Source organism: Gymnogyps californianus, chromosome 2, assembly GCF_018139145.2.
Source record: "Gymnogyps californianus isolate 813 chromosome 2, ASM1813914v2, whole genome shotgun sequence".
NCBI classification, from domain to species: Eukaryota; Metazoa; Chordata; class Aves; order Accipitriformes; family Cathartidae; genus Gymnogyps; species Gymnogyps californianus.
This window is the reverse complement of record NC_059472.1, coordinates 147595983-147619405: the sequence shown is the minus strand read 5'-3', so window position 1 is coordinate 147619405 and position 23423 is coordinate 147595983. Positions and strand designations below refer to the sequence as shown.

The 23423-nt window shown below is 36.3% G+C and overlaps 1 protein-coding gene across 1 annotated transcript in view; it reads left to right on the top strand.

The window, feature by feature from the left end:
- The window catches only part of DNAJC1 (DnaJ heat shock protein family (Hsp40) member C1), a 114417-nt gene that overhangs the window by 57075 nt on the left and 33919 nt on the right, over positions 1-23423 (top strand). The window contains exons 7-8 of the mRNA XM_050891266.1: positions 2472-2562; positions 12490-12656. Of these exons, the coding sequence (XP_050747223.1) occupies positions 2472-2562; positions 12490-12656 (258 nt within the window). The remainder of the gene's footprint in view (positions 1-2471; positions 2563-12489; positions 12657-23423) is intronic.

Genomic DNA, 23423 nt, shown 5'->3' with positions numbered 1-23423 from the left:
TTGTGAGAAGGATTTGATTTTCAAATCTTCAAAATCCATTTTGATTAAATTTTTTTTGTTGTTTTCTTTGCTTTACTTTATACGTATACATTTTTATGTGTGCTTCAAAATGTGCAGTCTCCCCTTTTTTTGTGATTATGGTATCAGCCGTAATAAACTGTGATTAATAAGATAAAAGATTAATGTTGTGTTTGTTACCTGCATATTACTCCGTTTGCAGTGATAATCCATTTTGTATCTATAAAGGAACAATACTGCTAAATTTCATTTACGTGCTTCTGACTAGTTTTCTTTGTTGTTCAGCTATTGTGTCTCATTTTCATCTGAGCCACATTTCCAATTGTTCTGTGATTGACATGCTGGAGAGATTGACAGTTACCCCCTAGTGCCTGCTGTCTGGAGATCCCACAAGCAATAATGGATTTTACACCAGAATTTAGCATCAAATATTGGCTTTCAGTGTCAAATGGGTTAAATTTAAATGACGGTTAATTGTAGCCATTTTGAAATCATAGCCTTAAACAAAAGCATTTTTTGGATATCAGTATGTCTGAGTCCTGTGTATGCCACGCAACCCAAATGTCTCAAACTTATAGCAGAAGTTAACCATTACATTTATGGCTATTTCTGTTTCTTAATGATGCAAATAGTCCAAATCTGGAGAGTACAAGGCAAGTTTCCATATGTGATAGGGGATTCATATTTCAGGTAAACCAAAAAGAGAACCAATGCTGATCCTAATTTTGTAATTCAATGTTCTAACATAGAAACTGAATATGTTTCCTCAAAGCCTTCATATCTGCTGTTAATGGTAGTTCTCCTGTACCTACACACGTTTTTTTAGCCCCAATTCCACTAAACCCACCAAAACCCCCCTCTTCCCCATCCCCCAAAACAAAACTGTTAAGCATGTGAGAGGCTCTCATTTGTTACATTCCAGCAGCAAAAAGTTATGTAAGCTCTTTAAAATTTCTTCTGTGCACAGCGATCTCCTACATAAACCTGGCAGAGAAATGCAGCTTCCCATTTCCCATACCCAAAAGTAAAGACAAATAGAGAGTAGGAAGAGGTATTTTGGAAGGAGATGAAACCTCACGGATCTTTTGTGGGAATTTGTCAGAGTTGTTCTTCAGGTGCACTGACTTGTATCGGTGAGATGTCTCCAAACTATTATGAAGTTCTGCTCAGAGCTGGATCATGATTCTGTCCTGTGTTTTCCCACCTCCCTCAAGTATCTTTGAAGGTGTAGATGTCAGTATAACGCGAAGAACAACTGTTGCGTTGTAGTATCTTTGCAGGAAGCAATGTTTTTGGATGACTTCTACTATTAGAGGCAGCAATAATGAGTGCTTAACTCAGTTTTTTATTTTCAAAATTTATTAAGATGTCTTATTTCATTTTTAATGAGACCAGGTTTTGTTCAATTTAATGGGATTATAGTTGAAATTATAAAAATATTTACTGATGTTTTACAGTACATTCTAGATTAAAATTTAAATCGCCCTTTATATGTAAAAAGTGGGACTGTTAATGTAATAACAAGAATAAAGTTATTTTTGGCTATAAAGAACTAAAATTAGGTTTATCTAATACTATAATTAATTTTTATTTAATACAATAGATGTTCTGCATGCTTGGAAATGATAAATAATAATTTGTCTATTTCAGCATTTCTATTATAGATTCATTGTTTTTGAATGAGTACAGAAATCTCTTAAACTGGTAAGTGAGAGTAAGAAATCTCTCCATACCTCTTACTTCAGCAATTTGGTTGTTCATATTGGAAAGCTTTCAACGCAAATCTATAATTACTAATTCATCAGATTTTGGAAATGTGTACCTTTTTGTGAGATTTGTGACAGGAATTATAGTTTTATGTGTAAATTTGCCAAACAGATTTCAGATTAGAATCTAATCTAATCCTTGGAGAAAAAACTTAATATGTATTTTCAACACTTTAATAGCAATGTGGAAGTTGGTTTTAAAAAAAAAAAAAAAAGGGAAAAAAAAAGGGAACAAGTTGGATTTTGGAACATGCAGTTAGTGTTACCATAATGAGTTCACACTAAGATGACTGCTGCCTAGCAATTGCCTTTGTTTGTCCCTGCACACGCTACTCTAATTAAAAACTTTTCTTTCTTCCTTGAACTTCCAGATTGCTGATGTGAGCAAAGTGGGTACATGGCCTCTTACAAAGCTGTAGGTAGTGATCAATACGTTTTTCTAACCATTTTGCTTTTCAGGTTGTCAATGAGCATCATAGTCTATAATATCAACACTATTACATTTGAACCTTTATTAAACAAAAATTCTACATTCTAAACAAATACTTTCTATACTGAAAATTGCTGTAACTCAAGAAAACGAGTATCTTAAATTTTTTTGCGAGGTTAATTGAGAACTTAAAACAGAGCCATTGCAATAACTTGTTTGTATAAGGATGCTAATGCCATTGCAACATTTTCTTAAAGGATGCCAGACAATTATATGTAGAATATAAAGAAACAAAAATGAAGGCGAAAGAAGATGCCCTGGCTAAGGCTGAACTTGAAACACTTCAGAGTGAGTTTTTACCACTGTCTTAATAAACAAAGATGTAATATGATATGCCTACTACACAGGATGTATATGAACAAACGTTTTTATAATCTTCTAAAGTACGTGCTTTATATATTTCTGTACTGCTGTTTAAGCTTTTACTTTTGTGACTGATTTGGCAGTAGGCTGCTGGTTTGTTCCTATATAAGCATAAAACTCAGGTGATACATTGTAGCAACAAAAGCATACTTTGCTAGAAATGTTGCTTTACAGGAGGGGGAAATCTCAAATGTATAGATCTCAAAGTATGCATTTTCAGAAGTGACCTCTTGAGTTTTGAGCATTCATGTATTCTTTTTGTAAATATTTTTAAAAATATATGTTTAATAATTCTTTTGTGCATATTGAGTTGATTTTTGCGACAGAAATTGAACATAGTTTGAATTTCCGAAAGCATGGATGCAGACTTTGGAAATGGATTCATGCTATTGTTGAAATAAATGCCTTGAAGTCTTTAGACTTTTATAAAAGACCAGAAAAAGCAATTAGCATTTCCCTTAATAAAGTATTCAGAATAATTATAGGTGACTTTTCCTTTTCTTCTTTCAGTTATTTGCTTTTGACAATGATTAAACCTACCCTCTTCTGAGACAATTTAAAAAGTTTTTTACTCTGTGTTTGTATGTGCATGCTTGCTTTATTTACTGTACTTAACTGCATGCTTTTAAGTTCCTTTATTCTGACAAGTGCATTGAGTGCCCTATAATAATTTACTAGCTTTGAGTATGCATAAGCTTTTAGGCACTTAAAATACAGCTGCATTATTTATATTTACAAAATAGCTTAATTTTGTAAAATCAGCAAAGAGATCCAGTTTCAGCAATAATTCCTAACTTATCTGTAGCTGAATCTGTTTGGAGAAAATGGATAACATTCAGCACCTCAGTGAGCATCGTGGACCCAGGCCAAATCTGGCAAAATAGTGCATTTAATGCTTGTTAGGGAGGCCTGCCATTATGTTTGAGACACCTACCACAAAATGGGCCCTTGAAAAGGTTCTTGACTCGGATTATCAAAAACTTGTTAAATTGTCAGATAGTAACATATTGCCATTGTTCAAAATAGCTGGCATACATTCTTCACTGAAATCTGTGAACTACTGTTTTAAAAGGACTAGTTTTTGAAAACAGAAGTGCAAGTGAAAGTATAAAGTCATTAAAATTGTAGTGTGCACATTCCTGTGTTTCACTGAAAGACCACATCTGAACTTCTCAGTATTTCTCCTCTGCCAGGTGTCATGTGGGAGTCACTTTTCTGGTTACCTCCAGTAGCAGTGCCCACAGGTTGAGAGGTGTGGGTTTGGCGCACTTCCCTCTCCAGGTCACCCCTGACCTCTCACAGAAGCACCACCCTGTCCCCTGTCATGTTGCTGGGTGCAACATGGCGTGTGACCCCCATGTCTGCCAGGTGACCCGGTGTCACTCGCGTGAGCAGTGGCCAGTCCTCACCAGTCTCACTGGTTGGCATCCTGCCCTCCCTTGGTAGCCTTGCTGGCAGGGAGCAAGAGGAAGGATTGAGAGTCACCACCAGTAATTAGCAGAGTTTGAAATTTGGCATGGAATTAATTTGGTCAGCCTTAGCAGTGCTGTTGCTGGGCAGCAGAATGAGCTGTCAGTTACCTTTTTTTAAAAGAAGTAAGACTCCTAAGAGAAGAACAAGAGATGCAGCTATGTTATTGTAGGCAAAAAAAAAAATTATATAATTTTTTCCTGAAGCTTGCATGCAAAGCATCTGTTAAATTTGCTTATTTCATTATATTGTTCTGCATTGTCACTTCACAATTAGCATAGAAAGGTTGTAAATCACCAAATGTGCATTTCGTTTGCCCTCATTCTTCTTAATTTTAGAGACCATCCGTGGAATGTGAGTTCATAATAACAGTTCCATCTATCTAATTGAGTAAATGTATCTCATGCAGATTAGCAATAGCTGTTTTACAGTGCTTGTTTTTTCATGACCTAATTGCTAGTTTACCCTCGTGTCTATCTGCTTTCCTGCTGAAATTGTGCGGTATTCTGTAGGCGGCTTGAACTAAAACCAGAGAAGGGTACTGGAGGAGGAAAATACAATTTGCAAAGTAGGAAAGAGAGGACAGTATTGAGATGTCATTAAAGTGCTATATTTGGTAAGGAGTGTGAAAAAGTAATTTCTTGGTAAGTCAATATTATGCACAATTTTGATTTATTTTTCTGGCACTTTTGCAGTGTTTCTTATCACTTCTCAGTCCATTCAAAACTGTCATTACTACCTTAGTAAAATATAGCAACTTTACAACTTTACCTTACAAAAATATAGCAACTTACAATACAGACCTTATGTTTCTAGGAAATGTGGTATTGTGTGGAATTACAGATAACTGGGTGTTTTATGTACAAAAGTAGAAATGGTTTGCCTTACATTTTCTGATGCACTTTTCACATTTAGATACCAGAACACAAAATTTATTTTAAAATGAAAGTGCTTTAATTAATAAGCTTTCTTTTAACTTCTTCCTCTCCTGTAGTGTCACACATGCGTATAATCCCTGCATCAGGGAATGATTCTGTAACAATAGATAGCGCTGTTCTTCATAGTCATGGGATGTAAAATAGAGGATATATTAACTGAACTGAGCAGTCATTAAACTGAGATGACTTAGGCATACATTGTCAGGACAGATGACTCTGCTAGTTTTTAAACTTAAATTGCGAGGTTTCAGTAGTTATCGAGACATTGTAGCAGCTCTACCGGTCCTCTTGTTGCATGGAGTGCTTCTTTCAACCATGTCCATTTTGGGGGAAAACACATCTATTTTTCTTTCTTTATACTTGGCCTTGGTAGTGCTCTTACTTTCTGTTCTTATGTTTGTTTTCCCTGACCTTCAATATGAAGACTTAAATTTATTTTTAAAATATGCCTCTTTAAAGAAATAGCGCCTGCTAGATATTGCAGGTGAACTCTTCACTGGCATCTCAGTTACCAAATATATTTGCATTGTAAATCTGGAATTCTTGCCCTGATGTACAAGGCATCTGGAACAATCCATGGCAAGAAACTATTTTGTTTCTAGTTATAAACCATGTTGAATAGTACTTAGTTTTTTGAGTTTTTTCCTCACCCCCCATCATTCAAGCTTTAACTGAAATACAAAGTTACTAGCCCTATGGCTGCATGACTAGCCTTCTTTCTGTATTGAGGCTTTATGATGGTATCTATGGTGGTATTTATATCTCTGTATAGGCCTTTATAGTAAGACATGTCTTACCTTAGTGCCTGCCATGAAAAATCCAGAGTGGCAGTGAAACCTTTATTACACTTGATTGTTTGGTTAGACTTGGTGGTTCTCCCTTTCCAGACAGCTTGGAATATAGCATGTTGCTTAGGTAGCTTTTTATATTGTTTCATGAAACTTAGGGATAGAAGACATCACTAGATCATTTAGTATACTGTGTTTATTTCAGATCCTTACATGCAAAAATCAGTGAAAAATACTGATTCTCATGACTTGTCTTGTTTGACTTGTACCAGTGATGCACTTCAGCTTTTAGCATCTTGTTATGCAAGTTACAATATTGATCAGAAAACCTTGAGATGCCTTCTGTTCTTCATGGTTTGTTCAGACAATTTTACTGTTATATAGTTATATCTTAATTTCAGTATGGATTTCTCTACCTTTAGCTTTCAGTTATTCATTACTAGCATTTTTCTGTGCTTGAAAAAAGAAGTTTTATTTATCTGCGGGTTTTCTTTATATAAAGCATTTCTTTAGCCCTTAATTTCTGTGGATTTTCTGTACTCTAGTTTTCCAATGTAGCTGTAAGTATTAGACCCTGGGTTTGTATATAGCGTTCTAATGTTTGTTATCTTCTGATTATAAAATCACATTTCTTCTCTTGTTACTGTTCTGTTTACAGAGTTGCGGATTACCTTAGTTCCCATTGCTCTGATAGCTTGTTTCAGATCACTTGTCCACCATAACTGCAAGCTCTTACCTCAAAGGTTCCTTGCAGACAGTCCCTCATAAGTGCGGATATGGCATAAGGTCCTTAACTGTGTAATTTTCAAAAATACTTGTGATTTGATTGGTTCCAGACTACCAGCCAGTCCATATTCCTACTTCTTCCTGTACTTCCCTCTTCACTGTAAACCATTTTGACCAAATTTATGTAATCTAGCACTATACCGAAGGTGACTTTACGTTTACTTCCAAATAATTGACAAATACCTTGGATAATGGTGTTTAGTATTAATCCCTGCCAAAATGCAGAGTTCACACGCCTGCTCAGTAATGATTTGCTGACAGGCAGGTTCAGAGAAAATTATTTCGTATAATGCATGCTTTTTTGGTCGGCGTGGGTGTGAATGTTCTGATCACTTAATTGTTACCTCTGAAGCCTGAATATGGCAAACTAAGTATCATCTGTTTCACTGATTGTTTTGGCAGGCCTGCTGAAAGGATTTTGAACTTGCAAGCTTGTGTGCTTTTTCCAGTTGTTTCAACTAGGCTATATGATGCCTCTCCCTACAAAATTTGCTTCAGATTTTATGGAAAATATTCCACTAACATGCAGCGTTATGAGGCTCATTTGAAAGAGGCATGCATGTTTCATTATATGTTTGTTGGAAGGCACATTAGCTCTCAAATATTGGAGGTTTATTTCTAACCCTTTCATATTATGGGGATAAGGTATTTTGGGGGAATAGGAAGTTTTGGGAAGGATAGATACTCAGAGAAAAAGATGAGAGACATCAAACCCTACAGCTTGTGAGAAGTTTTTTGTAGTTGAGAATACATCACTGAGCATGTTTTTAGTTAGTTTGCTGAAAAATAAACTAGCCTCTTCTCAGTACAGCAGATGTATATATCTGTCTCTAACTCATGATGCATTCATATAATCCCATTGACTTTGTTATGGGTACAGAAATGTATATGTTTTAAACATATGAGTGTTTGCCCCATATTTGCATTAATATTGAATATAGTTTGCTCCAGTTTTTCAATAGACTGTCAAAACTTTAGTACAATTTTTTCCAGAGTTTTGGGTCTATTGTATTCTGTCTGACTGTGTTGCTGTACATGCAAGTGAATTTTTCTCTGTCATGTTTTAAACAATTTTTAATGCTGTGAATGCTTTGGTTGTCTATCATAGTTATATAGGTAAAAGAACAATGTTGAAAGAGAAGGAGATCTCAGTGCAGTATCTTACTGACTTGCCAAAAAGATGTTTACTGTTTATCTCTGTGTGTGGTCACATTTCTTGCTTATCAACGCATGAGATACCAGTCAGTCTGTCCCTTTTCTTTCTGTGATTTTTCAAGACATCACTGTGTTTTTTGACCATATTTTCTGTGAATTCTGTGAATTCTTGTTCATGCTTAAAGTTAAAGCTTATAAGCCTTGCAGAGAGAGGGAGCTCCAGCTTGATGGGTCATACTTTCTTTGCAGAAGTTCAGCACTTTGTTTTGTTTTGTTTCTTTCTATATGAAGTGGTCATTTTTTCTGTGAAAAATTCTCTGAATTCTTTACATTTACATCAACTGGCAGGTAAAATCACTATATACTTTTCTGAAAACTTTAAAATATGGACCTCTGATATTTATTATGGAAAAAGCACCACTGTTTTATTACAGGGCACTCGATCCAAAATGCTAGCTGATTCCTTATCTTCTAAAAATGACAGCTGATATGTCTTAAAGCAAATAACCATTAGTCAGATACTATTAATTCTGCCACTGATAAAATTAATTTAGTAACAAGGTGGAAGGACTAATGAGGAAGGTCAAAGTATCTGATTATGTGCAAGTAATTCATCAAACTTCAAAACCTGGATCATGGCACCATAAACTAGTAAAATGTATAGCCAGTACTGGAATAGTATTGGAGGCCTTTAGAAACATGAAGTACTGTACTTTTAAGAGACTTAGCTAATTGTTATCTGTTAAAGTCTAGGCATCCCAGTGATAGGTATGTTTATATGCTGTTCAAACGTAGGGGACAAATTATATCTCTTTTTTTAACTCTAAGTTGTTAAATACACAGGCAAATTTAGTCTTCTGGTAAAGAACTTGACAGTTCTAAAGGTGGAAAATACTCACAGAAAACTGTCGTTGCAGTATGAATTCAGCAAATGATAAAACAAAATTTCTTATGCTACAGAAGGACTAGAACTCTGTAAAAGTCATAAATCATGTAAAATACTGATCATTTTGTGGTGTGTGTGTGATGATCTACACACATTGGAGTGGTAGATACCAAACAATTTCCATAGTGTTTATGAGCTTGGATTATCCATTTACTTTGTGCTGTTGCCTGTTTTTTTATTCTATTTAATAAACTAGAAAAGTTACTACACTGTAATTTGGCAGTTAAAATACATAATGTTGCCAGAAAATAGTAGTGAGAGTAAGGTATTCATTTACTCTGAGCTTGAAGTCAGACTCTGGTTTCACCAAGACTGTTTCTCTCCGCTGCATCTAGTTGTATGAGCACCAGTAACTCTGGTCGTAGTTAAGGTCCGCTGGATATTGGTGCCCACATAGGGCATAGTGGTCTGATTGGGTCTCCAGTGGACAGTGAAGAGGTTGTCACAAAACTGGGAGGAACTTCTGAAATTTTTTTCTGTGTGTTTTTCCTGCATTTCAGTTAGGTTTATATGCAACAATATTAGAACAATATTTGAAACTGGAGGAGAAAAATGCGTTTTAAAAGCCTGTTCTGTTACAGCGGATGGCCACATAGTCTAAACCCAGCACCGTTAGAAGATGACACTAAGTACTAAGGGAACACTTCTGTTTCAAAACTCTGAATCACAGCTGCAGTTGTCGCTACTGTCAGCACCATCAAACACATCCTTGCTTTAGGTTGTGGTGGTGGTGGCGGCAGCACCAGCTTCCTGGCTGTCTGTCAAGCCTTAGCAGATGTAGGAATCAGCTGTCTAGGCATCATCTACTATTTGGAAAACCTGATCCTTATTCTCTTCAGGGGTAAGCACCATGTCAGGTCGGAAGTGTCTTTCGGGCTGCCAGTTGAATTGCTGATAATGAAAAGATACCTAGGAAGAAAACCTCTTTCATGTTATCTGCTGTGGACTTCTGTTGTTTAAGTGAAATAGTTTCAGTGATCGGATTTGCTTTCTCCATCTTCACCGGAAAGAACAACAGTGCTTGGCTGCCTTAAGTTGAGGCTTCATAGTGTACTTCATTACCTCTGAACATAACTTCTGAACTTCCCCTATCTAAAATACTTTATGATGTTACTGTTAAACCACTTTTGTGTCCTTTCCTCTTCTAAAAAGTGGCTTTTGAAAATTCTGAGGTGAAACTGTTCTCAATGGGTTATTGGGAGCCCTATGTCGAAAGTACTGTGACTTCAATTCTATTTATTTTTTTTTTTTTAAATTCAATATGACAGCCATTGTGGTATGTAAGGATATGCTGAACTCCTTCATCTTTTTGTATATGCACGGGAGACAGTAGAGACAAGTTTTTTTAATTCCAGTTGAGTGCTTGTTTGAGGTTGTACAGCCATCTTCTCTAGGTGGGATTTTTCATTCCTTTGATAGCAAAGAGCAGGGTGTCTTATCTATGTTAGTTCTTCCTCTCTCACTTAACTGCCTGAAGAAAGCCTAGATACTGTCTTTGGTACCTCATTTTAAAGTGGGGTGCAGTGTCTTCTGGACATACTATTACAGAAACTACAGAAAGAGCCTAGATGACCTATTTGCAGGCTAGGCTCTTCATTTTTAAATGTTAGTTAGATGCATTCAGGCTTTATCTATTCACATATTTTGAGAGGGAAGATTAGCAAACAGTACCTGATGGGGTGCAAGATACAGGAAAATCCAACTGTCTGTGTGTGTCTCCACTGTTAAGTAATTCCAAGTGAACACACGCAGTGTACTTGATTATTTTGCAGGACTGAAAGACAGTAGTGGACACTGTCATTTAAGGTAACTTCCTAGAATATTTTTGCCAGTATATGTGTTTGCAGTAAATAACTGGTGAAGCCATTGTTACTTATCCTTGCCGATCTTAACTCTGACTCCAGAAGCTATTACATATGGCAACTCTGGAGAAAAATGAGATAATGGTTAATATAGGTGATTTGATTATAAAAATTACCTTTTGAAATAGACAAAAAGAATTTTGCACCAGTATTGTCTTTAATAACATCTGAACAATGAGAGAAATGCCAGTTAACACTTTTGGGCTTTCTTTTAGTTTTGTTTTTGGAGGAGTATATGTAATTTCATTATCTTTACTATGCATACCTATAGAAGGATGCTAAAATAATTCCAAATACGAGTTTTAACTGAATATTTCATTTATTGAGAGTAATTTGACAATTACAAGCAAAGTTAGAGATTTTTCACAAAAACAGGGTCTCTGAACAAAGTACATTTAAAAGCTTAAGAGATCATTAGTCATTCTGTTAACTTTCAAGATCTGTATGAATTTCCTGTTCTTTTTCGACTTCTGAAAGGCGCCGTGAAACAGTTCTCTCTCCATTTATTGTTTTCTTAAATATTCAGTTCCTATGAGTTTGTCAAGTCTGTGGAGTCTTTTCGCTGTGCTGTTCCTGCACATATACTGTTAGGAAAAGGAATTCTGCATCAGAGTCTGTAGGGAACAGTCCTTCTGTCCTCTTTAGGATTTTTTTAAAGAAGGTTTTCATGAAAAACAGACATTTCTCCTCTGATGCTCAGAAAAGCATTAGGGCATGGTTGCAAAGGCAGATAAGCTGATCTAACAGCCCACTGCTGCTGAGAAGTGTAGTTCTCCTTTTCCTTGCCCACCACCTTTAAACGACTTTGGATTTTTGCTTTTCGTTTGAGCGTAAAGGAGTAATTTTCTACTAGATTAGTGGATTGAATTAGTTTGCTAAGTGGTTGGATGACTGTCGAAGCACAAACAGGAGAGGAGCACATAAGCACACAGTGGACAGTGGAAAGGTGGAGGCAGAGTAGAACTTTCCTCTTTCAGCTGCAGCCAGCCGTTAGATCAGCTCTTCTGGTTTAGTAGCATCCTTAAGAGCATCCAGTTATTGTGAATACAACATATTTTTAAAACAATGAGGAAAAACCAAGAGAGTCCCACTTGGCATACCTGAGGTTTCTGGATGCTTTCTGAGTGTACAAGTTTCTTTTTCTGATCCTCATCCTCTTGTCTTTCCTAAAATTCTGGCAATTTTCAATCAATCTTAAATGTTTCTTTTGACATCATCTTATATAGCGGATATGTTTTCAGTTGCTGGGGTTTAGGTGGTTGTTGTTGTTGTCCCTCCTTCCTGTCCCCTAAGTTTGCTGCTCCCATTTAATACCATTTGAAGGACAGAGAGAGCAGAAAACAGTGATCAGTTTGAGAAATGAGGTCCAACATTTAAATCTTCCTAAATGTGTGAGTGCTAGAACAGAGCTATTTGTAGGTACAGAAATCTGAGAACAGAGAAGCTATGTATTGACTCAGAAGCTTTTTTTCAGCACAGCTGACCATAAAGTAATACAAAATTGTCTAAAACTCACCCTCCTACCTTTGCCAGTTTCTTTGAAGCTAGCTGGACTTTCGAAATCTTTTAACAGCTCCCTATGCTTTTGCTGGTACTAATCTTAATTGTCAGGTGGTGTAGCAGTGACAAGAGCTAACTGTGATTTTGAGGGGCTCCTCATTTGGGCCTTTAAGGCATAGTTCAGATAGAAGAGGGGCTAAGTGGGTGCATTGCTATTTACTTTTCATAAAAATAAAATTATTATGCAAAACTCTGAATTCTCTTTTTAACAAAGAAATTGAAGCCCCTTCCTCAGTGGAAATTTTAATATAGCATTAAGAGTTGAGGAGCTAAGCCTGCATCTGAATTGCACTTCTCTGCAGTATTAGTAGCATTACTTTTTCTTCTTCTTTTTTGCTTTTGTATAGAGGAGAAGAAGCCTAAAGTTAAGAAACCAAAATCAGAATTCCCTGTATACGTGGTTCTGGAGTCAAGTGCGTATATACCATCGTATGATCATGGAGCTTCAATTGAAGAGATTGAGGAACAGATGGATGATTGGTTGGGAGGCAGGAACAGAACACAAAAAAAGAAGGTAAGTTCAAAATCTTTCATGTTGTTATATATTTTAAATGTTGATTCAATTGCCTGCCTCTTAAGAAAATGGAATATTGCATGTATAGCACCACAATATTCATATACCATTGAAGTCTAGAGAAGTATTAATTGTCAAGCAGAGACATAATGGAAAAGATTATATCGATGTTCAGTGTAATTTGTGTAATGATACTGGAAATGTTGTTATAATAGGATGTCGTTGATTAAAATATATGAAAGCTCTCTATGGTTTCTAATATAAATACTATTCTTGTTCACTAGAAATTAGTAGAACATAATGCTGTCAAGTTTTATGAGGCTTGGTTCTTTCTCTTAATTGCAGTTAATAACATTTTTCTTGCAAGAATAGATTCTTCTCTATTTAAAAAAAAAAAGGCAAAGGAAAAAGAAAGGAGAAACCGTCGCTTCTTAATATCCAGGTGTAGTATCTCTTGATTATGGAACTGCTTATGTACTTTGTGCATTTCATCTGACTTACGGAAAAGTCCTCACAATTCGACTTAGGCCTATTGTTAAGGTTCTTTCTACTTAGAGATAAGGGTTCTTAGTGGCAGTTAATGTAATTATCTTCTGGTAAATTTTATTAAAAGATACTGGCTTGAAAATGTATAGTTTTCATCTTAGAACTGAGGTATGCAGGTGACAGAAGAAATGTTATAAATTTGTCTCCTGACTTGAAAATCTGTCTTGCTTGGAAGACTGAGATGAGAAGAATGGTGTGTTTGGAGTAGAGTTTGGGCAACACGTTGACTTCAGCGTCAAGATAGTGAAAGAAGTTCCTGCTGTCATTTGTTTGATTCCTCTGTGCTGCAGATTTGCTTACTCCTTAATTGTTTTCAAGCCTGTGAAAAATACTCCCTCCCATTTTTAGCCAGACCTGAAATTTTTACGAAAATAATTTGAATTTTGCATAACCTGTTTAATCATCTACCGCTATTGGATTCCTAAGCTCACAACTTCCCAGTTGTCAATCTTCTCTTGCTGTTACTTTTATCTTTCTGTATTAGTACAACTGCATTATGTTTAGTTTTATATTTCTGTAAGAAATCCGTTCCTCAAATGTGCTTAGCTCTTGACTTCTGTGTAAGGGATTGACACTCTGAATCCTTAAACGCTGGAGTATATTTTCATGCACTTAAAGAAAGTAAGAACTCAGGTCCTTAATTCTATAGATGAGTTGCCTGGGAGTTAAGAGGATATGTACAGTCATTGCTGTGTTTACCTTAACTCAAGAAGCGCCTGTGGATTGGATTCCTATTAGTTGTATCTCTGTGAACCAGCTTTGCTTAGCAGGCTGTGTGGGCAAATGATTAAAGGAGAAAAGACATATGTTTGTTTACAGTAGCTTGGGTTGGTTGCATGCTTGACTGTCTGGATCCCCAAATTCACCTTCCCCTCTGATGGAAATTAAGTCTTTGGATTTCCATGAAAATGAAGGAATTGAATAAGACTGGGCCTATACCATCTATAATTTTGCACCTCCTACAGAGAGTATATAGAAGTTGTGTCTTCAGAGACACTGCTAAGAAGACAAGTTGTAGGTACATCCTTTCAGAAATAGGAGTCACAGAAATTAAAACATATCAAAGAACTGTTATTAAAAAGTAAGTAACTTGTTTTTCTACGCTTACACCTGGAGGTTCAGTATTGCATCTCATCACTTTGATTCATGAGTTTATTTTTTGAATTATATTCTGTTACAAATGGGGTTAACATTTTAGGGACAAGCAGGCAATTTGCAGGTATACTGTCTGGGTAAAGTGTTTGACCTGAACAAACTGTAATGAGGTGTGCTTCCTTTCCTTGACAGCTAATATGTTACCACAATGCAACATCGACATTTAATATAGTAGTGGAGAGAAACAGATTCATAAACTGCACAAAGAAATGGAGAATATATGTTACTGGTTCTAGTAGCTTGTAGGAGCCATTTGTATGTCAATATGAGAATGCCTGTGTCGTATGATTTGTAATAAGCTCACTGGGAAAATGGTTGTACCAGAAGTGAATTGTTCCGAACTGTCATTCGGCACATTTTTCGTTTTAGAAAGATGTATTTTCCTCCACTACGCATCATAGATGTGAACTGGGATAGCATCCCTCTTCTACCTCCCTCTTCTGCTTCTTGCATGGACGTGCAATAAAGTGGTGTGTAACATTCACCTCTCAGTTCTGCTTGTCTTAGGAAAAATTTACTCTTTCATAAATCATTTTGCCATCAGACTTTTTCTTGGGCTTGTCATGCTTCACTCATGAGAAAGCTTGTTAGCTTTTTTTTTCCTTTTCTTTCATGATAGCTCAGGGATGTGGACTATGTACAGCCAACCAGGCTTGAGAGCAGTTATCCGTGTGGAAAGATCAAAGTAGCTTGAAAAAGTAGTATGTTACTATCTCATCCGTCCAGAAATAAGGAAGTAGAGTTGCTGTCCCTGATGTTGGTATCCTGAATGTAGATGATTACAATTAATTTCATATTGTTCATGAACTGCTTTGCACTGTTGACATTTGTACTTTAGGAGGTGCCTGTAATCCATGGACTAGTGCTTTGGAAGTCCTGTACCATGCAGAGTGCCCAGTTTGATAAAAATTTAGATTATGTTCAGTTGTTAGGTTGAAGTCAGTCCCTGTGATTTTTTTTTTTTTTTTTTTTTAATACATGATGATACTTGAATGCTTAGGTCGCTTTCATTTTGTTGGGTTTTTTTGGGTTTTTTTTTTGAAAGCTGGTTTAATGGCTCATGGGCTACATTCCTGTAAGCTGTTTACTAATGTTTCTTCCAGTTTGGAAGTGTATATTTGCGCTCTTCTGAAGAGTGAATTTGGAAGTCTAAGGTTATGAGTTTAGATGCATCAAAGCTGTATAAAAGAAAAATTCAGATTTTTATTGTTCCATCTGCAACAGGAATCTGGATGTTTTTCTGACAGATACTCATCTACGAAGTAACATTATCATAGACTAAATAGCTCTGTAAAGTAGATTTGCCAACATGGAAAAGATAATGGCTTTCAGAAGTATCTGGCTCGCCGTTGTTTCATTAAGGTTACATAAGAGCTCTACATTTTATTTGTAGAGCAAGAGTGTGGCTTTGCACTGCAGAAAAATAAAATGACAATTTTCTTCGTAAAATAAATATTACTAATTATTGATGATAACTGGAATTCTGTATTTTGTAAAGAAAAAAGGATATTTGTGTTTCTACCAAGGGTTTGATGGATTTAAAATTGGTGGTTTCAGAGGCCAGTGTCCTGGGCTTCTGGAGGGGGGTGGGAGGGAATCACTTTTGTTTCGTAGCCCAGAAAGACGTAAGTTTTTGCTGATCTTTTCAATATATCTGATAAGTCAGGAGGTGTAGGAATAAAGTGCAACTTGACAAAAGTTAAGCTGTTGGATATTGTAACTGAATAGCAGAAAAAGATAAATGTTGATGTAAAGAAATTAGTCAAGAGGAATTGGGCAGAAAGGCTGGAATTAAGATTAATCATGATCTGGGGATAGCTTTGGAATAGAATCATAGAATAGTTTGGGTTGGAAGGGACCTTTAAAGGTCATCTAGTCCAACCCCCCTGCAATGAGCAGGTTCAATAATCTTCAACTAGCTCAGGTTGCTCAGAGCCCCGTCCAACCTGACCTTGAATGTATCCAAGCATGGGGCATCTACCACCTCTCTGGGCAACCTGTTCCAGTGTTTCACCACCCTCATTGTAAAAAATTTCTTCCTTATACCTAGTCTAAATCTACCCTCTTTTAGTTTAAAACCGTTACCCCTTGTCCTATTGCAACAGGCCCTGCTAAAAAGTTTGTCCCCATCTTTCTTATAAGCCCCCTTTAAGTACTGAAAGGCTGCAGTAAGGTCTCCCCAGAGCCTTCTCTTCTCCAGGCTGGACAACCCCAACTCTCTCAGCCTTTCCTCGTAGGAGAGGTGTTCCATCCCTCTGATCGTTTTTGTGGCTGTCCTCTGGACCCACTCGAACAGGTCCATGTCTTTCCTGTGCTGAAGGCTCCAGAGCTGGACACAGTACTCCAGGTGGGGTCTCATGACAGCGGAGTAGAGAATCACCTCCCTCGACCTGCTGGCCATGCTTCTTTTGTTGCAGCCCAGGATACGATTGGCCTTCAAATAAAAAGAGTAATTTGGTTCAGTGTTTATTGAAGATGATCTTGAAAGTAAAGGCTAATGAAAATTGCTTGGAAATTAGAATTACCATCTCTAATGGGGAGGTAAAGTTTTAATCTCAAATTCAAAAGACTTTGTAGGCTAGTCCTCACCCCAGAATTCCTTTAAAGTATCATCCTTACTGAAGAGCAGACATTGTTCTTTTTAAGAAGGAAAAAAATATATGCAACTGTCACCCTACTAAGTGACCTGTCAGTTCAAAATGAAATAGCAGTGATGTAAAAGTACATGGAAAATAATATAAAATCCAATTTGGAGTACCAGTGTGTGTTTTGGATTGGTTTACTAATTTTAATTGATAGTTGCTTAGAAACGTTTGGGTTTTTTCTGTCTGGTGTGTGAATATGATATGGAAGATATTAATGTACTGTTGATTACTGTTACCATAGGGTTTAAGTATTGAAGTAGATAAGGAACAGGCTATAGAGAAGAAAACAGCTTCCTTCTTGGGCAAGGTAAAATAATCTACCAAGGGATGTAAAAAAGAGGAATGTTTTCCGATTTTGTCATAAGGTTACATAACTGGCTGAAAATGTGCTTATAGCATAGTAAAGTTATTCTTCTTAGTTTGAGAACACACTAAGTTTATGTCCATAAGGGGCTTGTCTTGCTATGTTGTTACTCTCTACTTAGAACTGAATGTTAAAAGGAAGTGAGCTACTGGGAGATATTCAGATAATATTCAGTATTACAGAACTGAGAGATAACTTTTCTGCATTTCTCTGCATCCAGTGATCCACCTAAAGGTGGATCCTTTAGGACTTTTTGTATAGTTTTGATCGTTGCACTTTTCAGAAAGAAAGAAAAATTAATAGAAAGACTGGATCAGCAATAAAAAGAAATTTAGAAAATCATATTTATGAGGAAAGGTTAAATAGATGGAGTTTTAGACCAGAAGAGGGAAGCTGTTATGGAATAACTGGATGCATTGTTTTGCCAGTCCATTCCAGACTGCTTTAGGTAAAATGATAATCATTTCTCATTACTTACTATCTTTCATAAATTTGGAGAGAAAGAAATATTGAATTTAATTTGCAGCCAGGATGTTTAAATTCAGATTTGGGAACACATGCAGGGAGAAACACATAACTAAAGCATGTTACCTAGACCATTTATGAAACCTTCCTTTGACCATCTATCCTGTTCTTAAACTCCATCTGTTGAAAATAGTGTGAGCAGACTCAATTGTATTTGAGAGCATGGAAATGAAGTAATGAGACTCTTGAGGGTTTTTTTCTATATAGAAATCATATACTTACCTAGCGCTAAATTGCATATTCATATAGCACTGTTTACACTATTCATGCAAACTGCATATGACTATGAAGCTGAGAGGAATTACTAAAAGCTCATTCTCATGCTGATAACAAAGCTCTTCAAAGCAAGTCCTGAAAAATTTTATTTCTAAAATTATTTTTGTTTTGTCATTGAATGTTTGTACTCCCAGATTAGATCTTCTTTCAGGTTGTTAAGAGGAGATAAGTAGCTTAATTTACATAGCTCAAGCTTCTGATTTTGTTTTTCTTCATCTGTAACCAAAAATTGACCAGAAAAAGTGTTCTGTGTATGCTTGTTAGGAATTAAGGGAAATTTAGAGGGAATGTTACCATGGGCTTCCTTCTAGGTTGCATTATTTTCTGGCCTGCATATATTGTTAAGCCACTATTGCATTACTTTGTAGCTGTTTAACCCTTCACTTTCCTGTTGGGCAACCTATTATGTGGAGCTGGAAGAAAAAAGAACAACTTATTAGAGGACATGTTTTGTTACATCTGATCTTGTTCTGTCCTTTCTGCAAATATTCATGCAAGAACATATGTATTTACCATTTCTGGAATCATTCTATTGATGAATCATTGCCAAGTAATTTCTCTCCCAGTGGGATTTCTCTCATATTCTTTGTTCTGGTTTGATTTTACATGATTTGTAACACACGTTGTTTTCATGAGAGTTCATTGTTTATGTGAATAATGTTGTTGTTGCATGAAAATCTTGGCCCTTGAGAAATCAATGGGAGATTTATCGTTGTCTTCAGTGGGACCAGGATTATAATTCCTTTTGGTTTACACATTCCTCATCTTCTCCCATTGGAATCTCCTCTTCGTTCCATATCATTATTTGACTCATTCATCTCTGAAGATAGAGTTCCAAATTCTACCTCAATGAGAGGTGAATACTTTTGACCTTTTGATATTTGCTTGCTCTGTGAAGGGGAGATAAAGGTGCAGAAAGACAGTGCCTGATCCCTTCCAGCTGGACCAGATGTATGGATAGAAAATCATGTTTCTCATTATTTTTGTTTTTCATGTTATCCTGCGGCACTTCTTGGCATTTGGGTGTTTTTGATATTGCAGGAGCACCTGGCTTGATTTTACTAAAGCAGGAGTAGTAAAAACTATTTTTGTGCACAGAGCTTGGGAAGCTTAGATAACGTGGATCTCCTGCATTTGCTACACTTTGCTTTTTACCCTTAAATTAGGACTATTAAAAATACCGTGAAACAAAAGTATACATAAGCATTGTTTTTACACAATTTATTGGTAAATGCTGGAAATGTAGTAGTTAACATTTTTTCCAATTGCTGAACTGCAGGCTGTGGTCATCTTGTACTGAACTCTTTTCTGGTTAAAATGCAGTTTGTGGTTTTATTTTTCTCAGCCTGGGCCATTAAAGCACTGTGTTTCATAGATAGGATATTGATAACCGAGTGAGCTTTTTAATCACGAAGGTTTTATTTGAAAGCTGGCTGTGGAACCACAATATAAAATAACAACTTTAAATGTACAAAGGAGGCCTCTCTGCTTTATAACATTAAAAGGCAAAACGCTATACAAATGCTAAATTATTATTTTATTAGTTTAAAAGTATAGTTTTGACAATTAAATCTTAGTCATCTTATAATCTTGCACATTTCATAATTGCCAGCTAGCCTGCCACCTGCTCTCTTCTGCCTTGAATCTTCCCACATCTGTGGTGCTTTGAAATCTGAGTATGCTTTTTCTTTAGTAGCAAATAACATGGTGCTTGTTCTAATCAGACGTCATATGACGGATTACCTGAATACAGTTTCCAGGCTTTTAAAAAATGTTAATTCCTTAAGCAAGCAGCTTGTATCTTAGCAGGATTAAGGTGCTGTGTAAACCAGATATTTTAATAAATTGGTGTTTGAGGGGAAGGGTTATTCTGTTTTAGTGTGCTACCTGAGGTCACCTAGTTTTGAAATAACTTAATTTTCTTTTTCTAAGCAGTGAAACAAATACAGTGTCTGAAAAGTGTGTCTGTAATCTAAATCTCTTTTATTCCTGGGACAGGTACAAGTAAGCAACTAGCAGTCCGAGGTTCCTCATGGTGTCCTGCTAGTCTTCCTCGACTCTGACCCAGAGGGATTGCTATAGGTTGAGGAAGTAAATCACTCTGTGTGCCCATTGAATTTAAGGCTCTATATTGAGACTGCCAGCAACCATACCTGTTAGTGTCAGTTATGAAGCTATTCACTAGGAGCTAGTCTAAGCTCATAATACATTTTAACCTGAGCTCCAAACTCTCATCAAATGGTGATGACTTTGAGTCACTATTGATCTGGGCCATATTGAATTTAGTAACCCTGAGGTGAAAATCTCAGTATTCTATTACCAAACTCTTAAGCAATGTAGTGTCACTGAAAAGATACTGCATTTAAAAAAAAACACCCAAAAATCTGCATTAGAGTAGTACTGAAAGTGTTAAGTCAGAAGAATCCAGACTTTCCTGTGGTTTATTATGCTTTCTGTCACCGCAAATGTTGCAGACTCAGCCTGAGTAGAACATTAGGTTTTGCATTTTAAAATAACTCTACAGTTTATGTCCTATAGGTAACTCCTACAGTTATCATATTTACATTAGAGTTATTAGTGTTAATGAAAAAGCTACTTTTGTCCTATACACATACTTTTTAAAATAGATGTTTAAGTCTACCTGTATAATACACTCGGGCTGCTGCCTGAGGTTGGTGAACAGGTACAGAACAATGAATACATGTTTCTTCTGTGCAGCAGAGTGATATTGATAGAATATTGATTATAAAACTTGGGAAAGTGTGGAGAAGGCACCCTTTTGTTACATACTGTGTTTGTGAAGTAGGGAACAGGACTTGATTTACCAAAACAGTAGATGGGCACCTTGGTTATTCTAAAATGTTTGTGTAATTTTTTTGTCCCATACGTACATATTAGTGATTCTATTCATCTTTCTCTTCCTGTTTGCTAGTCACCAAGTCAGTCAGCCTAATGAACAAAAGAAAACTAGAAAAACTTTGAATTTTTCAAGCATCATACTTAACAGCTAATGTTTTTGTTGGTTTTATGGCTAATCATTTCTTTATGTGACTGTTGAACCAGAGCAGTCTACTTCTGGCAAATTAGTGTATTTAGCATATTTCTAGCCAAATGGTGTATTTTTTTTGTTTAGAAACAATAGATTTGTGTACTCTTTGAATCATCTTGCCTTAAGTACAGACAGTAACCTTCTTTTCAGTCTTCTGTCTTAAATATTTAAGCCTCTATGGACTTTACTTTGGACTTGAATAGCTTCAAGGAGAGAATAAATGTGATTTTTTAAAAAATATTATTTTTAATTATTGAGTTTTCCTTGGAGAGGATGACCCGCATCTTTAAATCTAGAGTAAGACCTCTCTGCTTTTGAGCTGTGAATATCAAATCATTAGGGTCAGAAATCTAATTTCATCTGCAGTATTAAACATGCAATGTTTTTAATCCTCGGCTTTTCTTAAGGAAAAGTAAAGTTATAGGATGACGATGATATATTCTTCGACTAGCATCTCAAGTTGGTGTTTTCAGTGTTATGGCAGATATACACCAAAGAACAAATTTTATTCTTAAATACAAAGTGAAGAAAATAAATTCACCTAGCAATGGATTCGGAGAAAAAAGTTGTTGTGACTGGGACAAATGCCAGAAGTAGTAAGCATTGAACCAAGAGTTATGGAGTTTTGCCTAAAATAGGTCAGGAATATGTACAGACTGTGAATAAATACTAACTGAACAACTGCTATGTAAGAATGTGGAATTTATGTATTTCCTTTTCTGCCTTTCTCTCTTCGACCTATTAGTTAGGTTGGATAGGTTAACAAAGCATAGGAAACTATTTCTTTCTTTATTCTTGTATTTATAGAAAGTAATGGTGTATTTATAGAATATGTAATTCAATAATATTCTGCTCTCAAATGTGCCATGCTCAGGCTGGCTAGAACTAGTTTGGGTGGAGAGATGTTGTAATCTGTGCAAGCAGGAAAGTCATGCTATGAGCCTTTAAGGAGAATATTAAAAAGCAGCTAAATGATATAGAGAAATGATTTGATATGACAGCCAGGGAAAAAGTTTTTTGGAAACAGTATGTTTCACAGCACAACCAAAATTCAGTCTAGATTGCAAAGGAAACAAACAGCCAAAATACATATTTCCCTAAGGACGTTTCCTAAAGATAGTAACAATACATTACATAAACACTTATACACTAGTTTAAAAAAAAAAAAAAAAAATCAACTGTGCATATGTATTGAATTAAGACCATACAGTTGACATTTGCCTGATATTTCCTGATCTTGATTGAGTTTTTAAACTTTCTGTCTAATTAAATATAGGAGCATAGGTTCCTGTCTTGTACAGACAAGAATAATACACTGATTTCAACACCATGTTATAGATGCTGTGGTGTCAAATTCTAGCTTTCAGTAGTTTTTCAACTGAATCTGTGTTCCAGAACGAGTGATTGATATGACTTGCTGCCATAATTGTCTGACTAGTTTTACATGTGTGTTTTCCATATGTAGTCCTCAGTTTGAGTCTGTCAGTTGAAAACTACCCAAGAGCTCAAGTTAATTGTGCAAAGTGTTAATCTGTGTGGACAAACACACAGGGTTTTTAAAATGCAGCTCTGTGTTTGCACCGGGCAGCACTATAACCTCTGTTTAGACACCTGCCTGGGTCCAAACTAGGGCTATATAGCTGCTGGTATATTAACTTTTATAACTCAGGTTGGACTTCTTAATTTACCTCAGGTCTCGAGTCCTGTTTCATTTCTGAGATAGACATGATAGTTGTGTGTCACAGAAAGACATGGTAGTTGACATAAGAGAAACCTCGTACCTGTGAGGAGAAACAGGAACTCGATCTTTCCTAGTCAGCCATTGAAAATCTGACTCTTGTCATTGGGAGTGTCTCTTCTGTCCTGAAGCTGATATCCATTTTACATAAATTTGCAAGAAGCTGTGCAGTGCCTTTGTAAATATTAGTCTTCATTGCACTGGTTTTGTCTTCCTCTTAGCCTGGGAGATATGTAGAAAAACATCCGATGGGACTGCTCCGATTTAGCCTCGTTGGGGTCCGAGGGTGGTGGAAATCCTGATTTTCCTTGGCAGTGGTCACTCCCTGTCACCTCCCAAAACAAAGTCACTCCTGTGTCAACTATGAAAGGAGGAGTAGAGAAGCAGAAGGAAGAGACTGTGGTTGCACACGTAAGGGGTAGAAGCTGGAGGAAGATGTGAAAGCTGGTTAATCACTGTGACCTTGCCC